We start from the raw sequence: 12,493 nt of genomic DNA on the forward strand, positions 1-12,493 counted from the left end.
CTACATGGTGTGGCACAATGTATTGGTTGAAACAGGTTTGCTGCCATTTCACAGTCATAAAATTTAAATGTGGCCTATAGTCAAAAGGTCCTATTGGTGCATCATTCTTGGGGTTCCTCTACTTCTGCAGAGAGTAGATTCAGAATATCCCACAGTCCGGTCTCCTGCTGAAGGGAAATGGAGATTTTCATGTTTTGAGATTAAATCATTTCAAGGGGGAACATGAACCGTTCATGAATGCATATCCATTCTTTCTTTTATGTATTTTTGCCATCTCCTCTGCCTTCAGTCAGTTTTGCATTATAAATAGTAAAGGTGCAAGGGGACTGGCTGTAATAGAATATTTAAGTGTACTTACAGTACTTTCCTAATGAATTGTAAATGGCAATATTTACCCTTTTTATCTTTTGATATCTATCTATCTATTTTTGAATGTAACTTTTGCACCTTTTTATTTTATAGGAACCTACTAGTAACAGCCAAACTCCATCACCACCTCTACTCTCAAATATTATGCCAGTACCAAGGATCAACCTAACAGCCAGCGTTAACTCTTCATCACATCGCAAGACGTCCACTCAGATAGTAAGAGTTCTGAGACCTATCAGACGTGTGATAAAGGTATGTAAGGTAGAGAACACAAACAGCAAGCTCTAGTCAAGTGTTGATACTGTAGTTGGTGTCCCTTCTCAGCTAAATGACTAATTCCCAAACACAAGGTTAAATCGCTGCCCCAATAGAAACCGAAGTCCTTAACTATGCCTGAGTAGTCACATGGGATAAGCCTTTGCCTAGAGTCTTGGCACTGTACCACTTAATGAAACTTTAAATTGTAAAATGTTGCACAATAGTGTCCCATCTTGCTCGGTCTCCCTCTTTATACAGTGATCATTTTTCCTACACACTTTTGGTAATTGCATGATGTACATTTTACTATTTGTGTATTTTATTTTGTATACATGCATGTAGAATGACACTCTTGGTACAGTATTATGTTTGCTAGGGTGTCCTCCTTAAAGTTGCATACATTTATCCATGTCCTTAAGTACAGACGAGGTGGCACGCCAATGGTCTTTGTTAAAGGTGACATTTTTAATCCATCATGGCTATATTTATATATTTATCTAGAAATCCATATCCATCTCTTATAATATGTATAATACTGTGATTATCAAACCTTGCAAGGTGAATCAATGCACGGCACTCCAGGGCTTATTTTAAATTAGTGCAGTTTATTGTGCAATATTCTGAGAATTTAATCCCCTTTTTCAAGCATACGTGTTTGAAAAATAATAATAAAAAAAAAAAAATATATATATATATATATATATATATATATATATATATATATATATATATATATATATATATATATATATATATATATATATATATATATATATATATTATAATATACTCTCTTTTTTTTTTTTTTTTTTTACCGCACTTTTCTTTATTGATGCATCAAGAAAATACAATGAGTTTCATTGTGTGGTCTGTATATTTAATGATTACATAGATATTGGTGTTTTTTTTTCCTTCACTTTAGCTCCCAAAACATAAGTCAGTAGTTGTAACCCTGAATGCATCGGATGACAGTGAATCTGATGGAGAACCAGCTAGTTCAGCCCTTGGAGTATTCGGAGGACTGGAATCTATGATCAGAGAGGCCAGAAGAACAGCAGAAGTGAGCTCATCTTCTGTATATTGTGTATAGTGAATTTAACAGTTTGGTGAAGGAACCATGGTCATGAAGTTGTTTATAGGGATTTTACATAATATGTAATATTATAATATGACCATAATCAGTAAGCCGGTTACATAGGCAAAATGTGGATTGTGAGGGGGGAACTAGTTATGCATAAAGTTCTAGTTGGACAAAAGTTTATGTACTGTAGTTTGTTACAGACAGACAAGGTTCAGAGCCAGCTTGCCCTTGTACATGGAGCCAGATAAAGGGTATCTGTCCTGATTACTTTAGAATAGTCATTCAAATATTTGTGTAATATGGATTTCTCTAACGTCCTAGTGGATGCTGGGGACTCCGTCAGGACCATGGGGAATAGCGGGCTCCGCAGGAGACAAGGCACATCTAAAAAAGCTTTTAGGTCACATGGTGTGTACTGGCTCCTCCCCCTATGACCCTCCTCCAAGCCTCAGTTAGGTTTTTGTGCCCGTCCGAGAAGGGTGCAATCTAGGTGGCTCTCTTAAAGAGCTGTTTAGAAAAGTTTTTTTTTTTTAGGTTTCATTCAGTGATTCCTGCTGGCAACAGGATCACTGCAACGAGGGACTTAGGGGAGAGATCTCCAACTCACCTGCGTGCAGGATGGATTGGGATCTTAGGCTACTGGACACTGAGCTCCAGAGGGAGTCTGAACACAGGTCAGCCTGGGGTTCGTCCCGGAGCCGCGCCGCCGATCCCCCTTACAGACGCTGAAGAAGACGGCAGAACGGAGGTCCGGAAACAGGCGGCAGAAGACTTCACAGTCTTCATGAAGGTAGCGCACAGCACTGCAGCTGTGCGCCATTGTTGTCACACGGCTCACTGACCTAGTCACGGAGGGTGCAGGGCGCTGCTGGGGGCGCCCTGGGCAGCAATATAAGTACCTTATTGGCAAAATAAATACATCACATATAGCCATTAAGGCTATATGTATGTATTTTAACCCAGGCCAGTTCTTAAAAACCGGGAGAAAAAGCCCGCCGAAAAGGGGGCGGAGCTTATTCTCCTCAGCACACAGCGCCATTTTCCCTCACAGAAAGGCTGAGGGGAAGGCTCCCATGCTCTCCCCTGCACTGCACTACAGAAACAGGGTTAAAACAGAGAGGGGGGGCACTGATTTGGCGATATAAATATATATTAAATGCTATAAGGGAGGAACACTTTTATAAAGGTTGTCCCTGTATAATTATAGCATTTTGGTGTGTGCTGGCAAACTCTCCCTCTGTCTCCCCAAAGGGCTAGTGGGTCCTGTCCTCTATCAGAGCATTCCCTGTGTGGGTGCTGTATGTCGGTACGTGTGTGTCGACATGTATGAGAAAAATGTTGGTGAGGAGGCGGAGCAAATTGCCTGTAATGGTGATGTCACTCTCTAGGGAGTCGACACCGGAATGGATGGCTTACTTGTGGAAGTACGTGATCATGTCAACACGCTGCGAGCCGGTTGACGACATGAGACGACCGGCAAACAAATTAGTACCTGTCCAGGCGTCTCAGACACCGTCAGGGGCTTGTAAAAACGCCCATTTACCTCACGGACACTGACTCCAGTGTCGACGGTGAAGAAACAAACGTATTTTCCTTTAGGGCCACACGTTACATGTTAAGGGCATGAAGGAGGTGTTACATATTTCTGATACTACAAGTACCACAAATAAGGGTATTTTGTAGGGTGTGAATAAACTACTTGTAGTTTTGCCTGAATCAGATAAATTTAAATGAAGTGTGTGATGATACGTGGGGTTCCTCCGATAGAAAGTTATGGGCGGTATACCCTTTCCCGCCAGAAGTAAGGGCGAGTTGGGAAACACACCTTAGGGTGGATAAGGCGCTCACACGCTTATAAAACAAGTGGCGTTACCGTCTCCAGATACGGCCGCCCTCAAGGAGCCAGCTGATAGGAAGCTGAAAAATAGCTTAAGAAGTATATACACACATACTGGTGTTATACTACGACCAGCAATCGCCTCAGACTGGATGTGCAGCGCTGAGGGGGCTTGGTCGGATTTCCTGACTGAAAATTTTGATACCCTTGACAGGGACAAGATTTTATTGTCTATAGAGCATTTTAAGGATGCATTTCTATATATGCGTGATGCGCAGAGGGATATTTGCATTCTGGCATCAAGAGTAAATGTGATGTCCATATCTGCCAGACGAAGACACGACAGTGGTCAGGTGAGGCAGATTCCAGACGGCACATGGAAGTATTGCCGTATAAAGGGGCGGTCCATCGGACCTGGTGGCCATGGCAACAGCTGAAAAATCCACCTTTTGTTCCCCGAGTCACATCTCAGCAGAAAAGGACAGTCTTTTCAGTCTCAGTCCTTTCGTCCCCATACGGGCAGGCGGGCAAAGGCCAGTCATATCTGCCCAGGGGTAGAGGAACGGGAAGAAGACTGCAGCAAGCAGCCCATTCCCAGGAACAGAAGCCCTTCACAGCTTCTGCCAAGTCCGCAGCATGACGCTGTGGCAGTACAAGCGGACTCAGGTGCGGTAGGGGGTCATCTCAAGAGTTTCAGCACGCAGTGGACTCACTCGCAAGGGGACTCCTGGATCCTACATGTAGTATCCCAGGTGTACATTGGAAATTCGAGACGTCTCCTCCTCACAAGTTCCGGAAGTCTGTTTTACCAACGTCTACCTCCGACAGGGAGGCAGTATTGGAAACAATTCACAGGCTGTATTCCCAGCAGGTGATAATCAAAGTACCCCTCCTACAACAAGGGAGGGGGTATTATTCCACACTATATTGTGGTACTGAAGCCAAACGGCTCGGTGAGATCTGAAATATTTGAACACTTACATACAAGCGTTCAAATCAAGATGGAGTCACTCAGAGCAGTGATAGCGAACCAGGAAGAAGGGGACGAGATGGTGTCACTGGATATCAGGGACATTTACCTACATGTCCAAATTTGCCCTTCTCACCAAGGGTACTTCAGGTTCGTGGTACAGAACTGTCACTATCAGTTCAGACGCTGCCGTTTGGATTGTCCACGGCGCCCCGGGTCTTTACCAAGGTAATGGCCGAAATGATGATTCTTCTTAAAAGAAACTTGGACGCTTTCCTGATAAGGGCAAGGTCCAGAGAACAGTTGGAGGTCGGAGTAGCACTATCTTTAATAGTTCTACGACAGCACGAGTGGATTCTAAATATTCCAAAATCGTAGTTTTTCCGAGGACACGTCTACTGTTCCTAGGGATGATTCTGGACACAGTCCAGAAAAAGGTGTTTCTCCCAGAGGAGAAAGCCAGGGAGTTATCCGAGCTAATCGGGATCCTCCTAAAACCAGGAAAAGTGTCAGTGCATCATTGCACAAGAGTCCTGGTAAAAATGGTGGCTTATTACGAAGCAATTCCATTCGGCAGATTTCACGCAAGAACTCTTCAGTGGGATCTGCTGGACAAATGGTCCGGATCGCATCTTCAGATGCATCAGCGGATAACCCTATATCCAAGGACAAGGGTGTCTCTCCTGTGGTGATTACAGAGTGCTCATCTTCTAGAGGGCCACAGATTCAGCATTCAGGATTGGATGCGGGTGACCACGGAGGCCAGCCTGAGAGGCTGGGGAGCAGTCACACAGGGAAAAAATTTCCAGGAAAGTGTGATCAAGTCTGGAGAATTCTCTCCACATAGATGGAGCTAAGAGCAAAATTATAAGGCTCTAAACTTAGCAAGACCTCTGCTTCAAGGTCAGCCGGTATTGATCCAGTGGGATAACATCACGGCAGTCGCCCACGTAAACAGAAAGGGCGACACAAGAAGCTGGAGGGCAGTGAAAAAACTGCAAGGATTTTTCGCTAGGCGGAAAATCATGTGATAGCACTGTCAGCAGTGTTCTCTCCGGGAGTGGACGACTGGGAAGCAGACTTCCTCAGCAGGCATGACCTCCACCTGGGAGAGTGGGAACTTCATAGGGAAGTTTTTCCGCATGATTGTGAGCCATTGGCAAAGACCAAAGGTGGAAATGATGGCGTCCCGCCCGAACAAAAAACGGGACAGGTATTGCGCCAGGTCATGAGACCTTCAGGCGATAGCTGTGGATGTCCTAGTAACACCGTGGGTGTAACAGTCGGTGTATGTGTTCCCTCCTCTGCTTCTCATAACCAAGGTATTGAGAATTATAAGACATAGAGGAGTATGAACTATACTCGTGACTCCGGATTGGCCAAGAGGGACTTGGTACCCGGAACTTCAAGAGATGCTCACAGAGGACTAAGGGCCTGGGGAGCTAAGAAGGGACTTGCTTCAGCAGGTACCATGTCTATTCCAAGACTTACCGCGGCTGCGTTTGACGGCATGGCGGTTGAATGCCGGATCCTGAAGGAAAAAGGCATTCCATAAGAGGTCATACCTACCCTGGTCAAAGCCAGGAAGGAGGTGACCGCACAACGTCATCACCACATGTGGTGAAAATATGTTGCGTGGGTGAGGCCAGGAAGGCCCCACGAAGAAAATTCAACTAGGTCGAATTCTACACTTCCTGAAAACAGGAGTGTTTTGAGCCTAAAATTGGGGTTCTTTAAGGTTTTAAGTTTCGGCCCTGTAGAATTTCTTCCGAAAAGAATTGACTTCAGTTCCTGAAGTCCAGATTGTCAAGGGAGTATTGCATATACACCCCTTTTTGTGCCTCTAGTGGCACCGTGGGATCTCAACATAGTGTTGGGATTCCTTAAAATCATATTGGTTTGAACCGCTCAAATCTGTGGATTTGAAATATATCACATGGAAAGTGAACATGCTGTTGACCAATATCTCACATGGACAGTGACCATGCTGTTGGTCCTGGCCTCGGCCAGGCGATTGTCAGAATGGGCGGCTTTGTCTTACAAAAGCCCATATTTAAATTTCCATTCGGACAGGGCAGAACTGGGACTCGTCTCCAGTTTTCTTCCTAAGGGGGTGTCAGGTTTTTCACCTGAAACAACCTATTATGGTGCCTGCGGCTTCTAGGGACTTGGAGGACTCCAGGTTAATAGACGTTGTCAGGACCCTAAAAATATATATATATATATATATATATATATATATATATATATATATATATATATATATATATATATATATATATATATATATATATATATAGTTTAGGACGGCTGGAGTCAGAAAGTCTGACTTGCTGTTTATATTGTATGCACCCAACAAGATGGGTGCTCCTGCGTCTAAACAGACGATTGCACGTTGGATCTGTAGCACAATCCAACTTGCACATTCTGTGGCAGGCGTGCCACAGCCTAAATCTGTAAAGGCCCACTCCACTAGGAAAGTGGGCGCATCTTGGGCGGCTGCCCGAGGGGTCTCGGCATTACAACTTTGCCGAGCAGCTACGTGGTCAGGGGAGAACACGTTTGTAAAATTTTACAAATTTGATACTCTGGCTAAGGAGGACCTGGAGTTCTCTCATTCGGTGCTGCAGAGTCATCCGCACTCTCCCGCCCGTTTGGGAGCTTTGGTATAATCCCCATGGTCCTGACGGAGTCCCCAGCATCCACTAGGACGTTAGAGAAAATAAGAATTTACTTACCGATAATTCTATTTCTCGTAGTCCGTAGTGGATGCTGGGCGCCCATCCCAAGTGCGGATTGTCTGCAATGCTTGTACATAGTTATTGTTACAAAAATCGGGTTATTCTTGTTGTGAGCCATCTTTTCAGAGGCTACTTCGTTTTGTTATCATACTGTTAACTGGGTTCAGATCACAAGTGGTACGGTGTGATTGGTGTGGCTGGTATGAGTCTTACCCGGGATTCAAGATCCTTCCTTATTGTGTACGCTCGTCCGGGCACAGTACCTAACTGAGGCTTGGAGGAGGGTCATAGGGGGAGGAGCCAGTACACACCATGTGACCTAAAAGCTTTTTTAGATGTGCCCTGTCTCCTGCGGAGCCCGCTATTCCCCATGGTCCTGACGGAGTCCCCAGCATCCACTACGGACTACGAGAAATAGAATTATCGGTAAGTAAATTCTTATTTTTTCATAATTCCTTGTTTGTTACCAAGTTCAAGCTTTGAACTTAAAAAAAGGATAATTAATGCACTAAAATATTATTTCATACTGTCAGAGAACCTCTTTTTCTCTAACGTCCTAGTGGATGCTGGGAACTCCGTAAGGACCATGGGGAATAGCGGGCTCCGAAGGAGGCTGGGCACTCTAGAAAGATCTTAGACTACCTGGTGTGCACTGGCTCCTCCCACTATGACCCTCCTCCAAGCCTCAGTTAGATTTCGTGCCCGGCCGAGGTTGGATGCACACTAGGGGCTCTCCTGAGCTCTTAGAAAGTTATAGTCTTAGAATTTGTTATTTTCAGTGAGACCTGCTGGCAACAGGCTCACTGCAGCGAGGGACTAAGGGGAGAAGAAGCGAACTCTCCTGCTTGCAGCCGGATTGGGCTTCTTAGGCTACTGGACACCATTAGCTCCAGAGGGATCGACCGCAGGCCCAGCCTTGATGTTCGGTCCCGGAGCCGCGCCGCCGTCCCCCTTACAGAGCCAGAAGCAAGAAGATGGTCCGGAAAATCGGCGGCATGAAGACTCTGTCTTCACCAAGGTAGCGCACAGCACTGCAGCTGTGCGCCATTGCTCCTCTCACACACTTCACACTCCGGTCACTGAGGGTGCAGGGCGCTGGGGGGGGCGCCCTGAGGCAGCAATAAAAACACCTTGGCTTGCTAAAATACCTCAATATATGGCCCCAGGGGCTATATATGAGGTAAATACCCCTGCCAGAATTCCATAAAAAACGGGAGAATAGGCCGCGAAAAAGGGGCGGAGCCTATCTCCTCAGCACACTGGCGCCATTTTTCCCTCACAGCTCGGCTGGAAGGAAGCTCCCTGGCTCTTCCCTGCAATTCTACAGTACAGTAAGAGGGAAAAGAGAGGGGGGGCATTAAAATTGGCACTGTATACAGTATATTATATAAAAAGCAGCTATTAGGGACATAACTCAGTTAGTCCCTGTATATATATAGCGCTCTGGTGTGTGCTGGCATACTCTTACTCTGTCCCCCCAAAGGGCTTTTGTGGGTCCTGTCCTCGTTTAGAGCATTCCCTGTGTGTCTGCGGTGTGTCGGTACGGCTGTGTCGACATGTTGAATGAGGAGGCTTATATGGTGACAGAACAGAGGCCGATATATGTGATGTCGCCCCCTGTGGGGCCGACACCAGAGTGGATGGATAGGTGAAAGGTATTAACCGACAGTGTCAACTCCTTACATAAAAGGGTGGATGACGTAACAGCTGTGGGACAGCCGGCTTCGCAGCCCGCGCCTGCCCAGGCGTCTCAAAGGCCATCAGGGGCTCAAAAACGCCCGCTCTCTCAGATGGCAGACACAGATGTCGACACTGAGTCTGACTCCAGTGTCGACAAGGTGGAGACATATACACAATCCACTAGGAACATCCGTGACGTGATCCCGGCAATAAAAATGTGTTATACATTTCTGACTTTAACCCAAGCACCTCTAAAAATGGGTTTTAGGTTTGGGGAGAAAAAACAGGCAGTGTTTTGTTCCCCCATCAGATGAATAAATGAAGTGTGTGAAAGCGTGGGTTCCCCCGTTAAGAAACTGGTAATTTATAAAAAGTTACTGATGGCGTACCCTTTCCCGCCAGGTGGATAAGTTACGCTGGGAGATATCCCCTAGGGTGGATAAGGCGCTCACACGTTTGTCAAAAAAAGGTGGCACTGCCGTCTTAGGATACGGCCACTTTAATAGGTACCTGTTGATAAAAAACAGGAGGCTATCCTGAAGTCTGTATTTACACACTCAGGTACTAGACTGAGACCTGCAGATAGTGCTGCTGCAGCGTGGTCGGTGACCCTGTCAAACAGGGATACTAGCTGGCAAACATAAAAACATATTAAAGACGTCGTCTTATATATGGGGGATGCACAGAGGGATATTTTGCCGGCTGGCATCCAAAATAAATGTAATGTCCATTCTGTCAGGAGGGTATTAGAGACCTGTCACTGGACAGGTGATGCTGACTTAAAAAGCGCATAGAGAGCCTTATAAGGGTGAGGAATTATTTGGGGATGGTCTCTGGGACCTCGTATCCACAGCAACTGCTGGGAAGAAATAATTTTACCTCAGGTTTCCTCACAGACAAAGGTACAGTCCTTTCGGCTTCAGAAAAGCAAGCGGGTCAAATGGCGCTTCCTTTCTGTACAGAGACAAGGGTAGAGGGAAAAAAGCTGCACCAGTCAGCCTGTTCCCAGAATCAAGATTCTTCCCCCGCCTCCTGTGAGGCCACACCATGACGCGGGTGCTCCACTGGTGTAGCCAGGTACGGTGGGGGGCCGTCTCAAAAATTTCAGCAATTAGTGGGCTCGCTCACAGGTGGATCCCTGTTTCTTTCAAGTAGTATTTCAGGGGTACAAGCTGGAATTCGAGATGTCTCCCCCCAGCCGTTTCCTAAAATATGCCTTGCTGACAACTCCCTCAGGCAGGGAGGCTTTGCTAGAGGCAATTAATAAGCGGTATTCCCAGCAGGTAATACTCAAGGTGCCCCTACTTCAACAAGGACGGGGTTACTATTCCACACGGGTTGGGGTACCGAAACCGCATGGTTCGGTGTGACCCATTTTATATTTAAAATCCTTGAACACAAAAATTCAAGTTCAAGATGGAATCGCTCAGGGCGGTTATTCCAAGCCTGGACGAGGGGGATTACATGGTATCCTGGGACATCAAGGATGCTTACCTGCATGTCCCCATTTACCATCCTCGCCAGGAGTACCTCAGATTTGTGGTACAGGATTACCATTACCAAGTCCAGACACTGCCGTTTGGACTGTACATGGCACCGAGGGTGTTTTATCAAGGTAATGGCCGAAATGTTGATACTCCTTCAAAAAAAAAAAGGGAGTTGTAATTATCCCGTACTTGGACAATCTCGTTATAAGGGCGAGGTCCAAGGAGCAGTTGGTAGTCGGGGTAGCACTATTTTGGAAAGTGCTACAACAGCATGGTTGGATTCTAAACAGTCCAAAGTCACAGCTGGTTCCTATGACACGTCTACTGTTCCTGGGGATGGTTCTGGACATAAACCAGAAATAGTGTTTCTCCCGGAGGAGAAAGCCAAGGAGTTGTCATCTCTAGTCAGAGACCTCCTGAAGCCAAAATAGGTAGCGGTGCATCATTGCACGCGAGTCCTGGGAAAAATGGTAGCTTCCTACGAAGCAATCCCATTAGGCAGGTTCCATACAAGAACTTTTCAGAGGGACCTGTTGGACAAGTGGTCCGGATCGCATCTTCCGATGCATAGGCTGATAACCCTGGTCCTTGGAGACAGGGTATCTCTACTGTGGTGGCTGCAGAGTGCCCATCTTCAAGAGGGCCGCAGGTTCGGCATACAGGACTAGGTCCTAGTGACCATGGATTCCAGCCTTTGAGGCTGGGAGGCAGTCACACAGGGAAGAAATTTCCAGGGACTTTGGTCAAGTCAGGTTATTTCCCTACACATAAATATTCTGGACCTGAGGGCCATTTACAATGCCCTGAGGCCGGCAAGGCCTCTGCTTCAAAACCAGCCGGTACTGATCCAATCAGACAACATCACGGCAGTCGCCCATGTAAACCAACAGGGCGGCACAAGAAGCAGGATGGCGATGGCAGAAGCCACAAGGATTCTCCGATAGGCGGAAAATCTTGTGTTAGCACTGTCAGCAGTGTTCATTCCCGGAGTGGACAACTGGGAAGCAGATCTTCTCAACAGACACGACCTCCACCCGGGAGAATGGGGACTTCCTCCAGAAGTCTTCCAATAGGATTGTACACCATTGGGAAAGGCCACAGGTGGACATGATGGCGTCCCGCCTCAACAAAAAGCTATAAAATATATTGCACCGGGTCAAGGGACCCTCAGGCGATAGCTATGGACGCTCTGGTAACACCGTGGGTGTACCAGTCGGTTTATGTGTTCTCCCCTCTGCCTCTCATACCAAAGGTACTGAGAATAATAAGAAGGCGAGGAGTAAGAACGATACTCGTGGATGGCCAAGAAGAGCTTGGTACCCAGAACTTCAAGAAATTATATCAGAGGACCCATGGCCTCTGCCACTCAGACAGGACCTGCGGCAGCAGGGGCCCTGTCTGTTCCAAGACTTACCGCGGCTGCGTTTGTCGGCATGGCGGTTGAACGCCGGATCCTGAAGGAAAAGGGCATTCCGGAGGAAGTCATTCCTACGCTTACTAAAGCCAGGAAAGAGGTTACAGCAACTCATTATCACCGCATATGGCGAAAATATGTTGCATGGTGTGAGGCCGAAAGGGCCCCAACAGAGGAATTTCAACTAGGTCGATTTCTACATTTCCTGCAAGCAGGAGTGACTATGGGCCTTAAATTGGGTTCCATTAAGGTACAGATCTCGGCTCTGTCGATTTTTCTTTCAAAAAGAACTAGCTTCAGTACCTGAAGTTCAGACATTTATAAAAGGAGTGCTGCAGAGTCAGCCCCCGTTTGTGCCTCCTGTGGCACCTTGGGATCTCAACGTGGTGTTGAGTTTCTTAAAATCACATTGGTTTGAACCACTAAAAACCGTGGATCTGAAATATCTCACGTGGAAGGTGGTTATGTTATTGGCCTTGGCTTCTGCCAGGCGAGTATCAAAGTTGGCGGCTTTGTCTTGTAAAAGCCCTTATTTGATTTTCCATATGGATAGGGCAGAATTGAAGACTCGTCCCCAGTTTCTCCCAAAGGTGGTGTCAGCGTTTCACCTGAACCAGCCTATTGTGGTGCCTAGGCTACTAGGGACTTGGAGGACT

At 46.5% G+C, this 12,493-nt stretch overlaps 1 protein-coding gene across 2 annotated transcripts in view; it reads left to right on the forward strand.

Annotated features, from left to right (window-relative positions):
* Nucleotides 1-12,493, forward strand: part of ZFC3H1 (zinc finger C3H1-type containing) — a 265,037-nt gene that overhangs the window by 79,052 nt on the left and 173,492 nt on the right. For both annotated transcript variants that reach the window (XM_063927461.1, XM_063927460.1), the window contains exons 9-10: nt 463-621; nt 1,550-1,687. In XM_063927461.1, the coding sequence (XP_063783531.1) occupies nt 463-621; nt 1,550-1,687 (297 nt within the window). The remainder of the gene's footprint in view (nt 1-462; nt 622-1,549; nt 1,688-12,493) is intronic.

Source organism: Pseudophryne corroboree, chromosome 6 (assembly GCF_028390025.1).
Source record: "Pseudophryne corroboree isolate aPseCor3 chromosome 6, aPseCor3.hap2, whole genome shotgun sequence".
Taxonomy (NCBI): domain Eukaryota; kingdom Metazoa; phylum Chordata; class Amphibia; order Anura; family Myobatrachidae; genus Pseudophryne; species Pseudophryne corroboree.